General features: G+C 33.9%; 1 protein-coding gene across 1 annotated transcript; it reads right to left on the bottom strand.

The window, feature by feature from the left end:
• Positions 1-1,295: 1,295 nt before the first annotated feature.
• Positions 1,296-2,087, bottom strand: LOC140792645 (uncharacterized). Its single transcript, XM_073143755.1, has one exon. It carries the CDS (start codon positions 2,029-2,031, stop codon positions 1,510-1,512), a length of 522 nt encoding a protein of 173 aa, XP_072999856.1. The 5' UTR covers positions 2,032-2,087; the 3' UTR covers positions 1,296-1,509.

Below are 2,087 nucleotides of genomic sequence, written 5' to 3'. Positions count from 1 at the left end.
ACACCTTAAGCTTAATCTGATAGGAAACAATAGATTTATTTATTTATTATCTAGCACTTCTAATGTCTTGACATCGAGATATTTTCATAGGCCAAAGATGTGTGTTTTATATTAGATGAGGGAAGGTTTAACATGTTTAATGCAAAATATCTAACGGGATTCAAATTTATGACATTTTATTTGATATTATGTTAACTCGCTAATTACTTTATATTATGGCGTGGTCTAAATTGAGGAAATCGTTCAATTTATCAGAATTAGATTGTTGAAAGATCTTTAATGAATAAATTTGTAACCAATTAAAATCAGGAATGGAGCTTATCATAATGACCCTCTTCTATGATCCAAAAACAAATATAGATTCATCATTTGGTTGCCATTTTGAAAACAACAATGGCAAAAATCTATGGTTGATCAATATAAGATATCAATAAGTTGGATTCCATTGATAGGATAAATTGAAATCTTGCCAAACCACAGGGACATATAGATTGTAATTTTTTCACACTCCAATATTGCAAGGGTGATCAAATTAATGATACGCTAATGGTCATGTTAAAATAATTAACAACATGGCAACAACCGTAGTTAATGGTGTCAATTAGCCTTTACTTATCTTGTTAACTTTCCACGCCCTAAAGAACACCATTAGCTCTTGAATACTACCTTTCTTTAGTGATCATGCTTTCTGTTTCACTTTTCTTTTTTCAGATCTCTCCACTAAGTTGTATTTGCATCCTTTTGTATCAACTTTTCATTAACTAGATAAAAATAAATAAATTGGAACACAAATGTAACTTAAAAGCAGGATCCAAGGTTGATCCACATCTGATCACATTTAGACATCCAGTAAAGTATCCTAATCTCAATCATATATATATATATATATATATATATATATATATTGATTGCATTGGATCTTTCTAGCTCCATACACAATAATTATATTGTATATGTATTTTTCATAATAATTAAACACTGCTATACAAGTCTTCTACTACATTCAATTTAGGTTTTATTTTTAGGTATACGCCTCTCTAAAGTCCGTAATTTAACTCTTCTAAATTTAACTCTCTTAAATATTCTTCGATTCACTTTTCGATAACTATATGTTGTTCTAACAATTAACTCCAGAAGGATAGAAATATCCTATTTTACATGAAGATTCAGGTCATACCATTAAATAATACTAGGCCCACTTAGTTAGGTCTCTATGCATGCATGTTTCTTAATAAAATTTTCAAGAACTTGTCCTTTTTATGATTATTATTTTTATTATTACTATTACTACAGTATACATAAAATCTTTATAGCATTTTAAGCAATCAGTAGAAGAAGCAAGATCACACAAGACCACAATAACCCATGCAGGAGTTTTCCTCCTACTGGTTCAACTATGCAAGTAGATTAGATCTCTCTTTTTTTTTTTTCTACAAAGATCTCACATGCTTCCAAGAAGAAATTTTCTCTTCTTCTCCAACTGAGTTGGTTTCATTCCACTCCTTATTCTCACTCATAGCAAAGCATCATCCTTGCTTCATTCCTCCTTTGCTTGTTGACCCTTGCAATGAAGTCCTCAACTCTCTTGTTCAACTCAACCATGTCCATCTCCTCCTCTCCCTCGCCACCTCTCTCTTCTTCTTCTTCTCCTCCTCCTCCTCCTCCTCCTTCACACAAATCCTTGAATACCTCACTCTCTCTCTTACTTTTATTCCTTCTCATGTACTCTTCATAGATATCGGGAGCCGAAGAAGACCTCGAGAGCTTGGACTCACCGACGAGGAAGAGGACGATGAGATTGCATAGGATGAAGAGGCACTTGGGCTCAAACAAACTTGCCACCATATTTGGTAAAGATACAAGGAAGAAGAGCTTGAGAGAGGAGCTCACTAAAGGGACCCATATGGGAGTAGAGAGGAATAACCCAAGAAGGATGGCTACAACCAAGTATTTGACAAGAGTTGGGAGGAATTGCTTCCTTCTCTTGTACCTCTTCATGACTTGGAACTTCTCTATCTTGATAGGGTCCATTGATGCAAAAACTAAACAAGGCCAAAGGATAGAGGAAAGGAACAGAGAGCAATGTA

Source organism: Typha latifolia, chromosome 7 (assembly GCF_019914945.1).
Source record: "Typha latifolia isolate L0001 chromosome 7, TyphaL0001v2, whole genome shotgun sequence".
Classification (NCBI taxonomy): domain Eukaryota; kingdom Viridiplantae; phylum Streptophyta; class Magnoliopsida; order Poales; family Typhaceae; genus Typha; species Typha latifolia.
The sequence above is the reverse complement of the archived record's forward strand: the minus strand, read 5'-3'. Positions and strand labels throughout refer to the sequence as shown.

What these genes read in the sequence shown, in the direction of transcription:
- LOC140792645 (XM_073143755.1), bottom strand. Translation starts at nt 2,031, where the DNA reads ATGGACCCTATCAAGATAGAGAAGTTCCAAGTCATGAAGAGGTACAAG.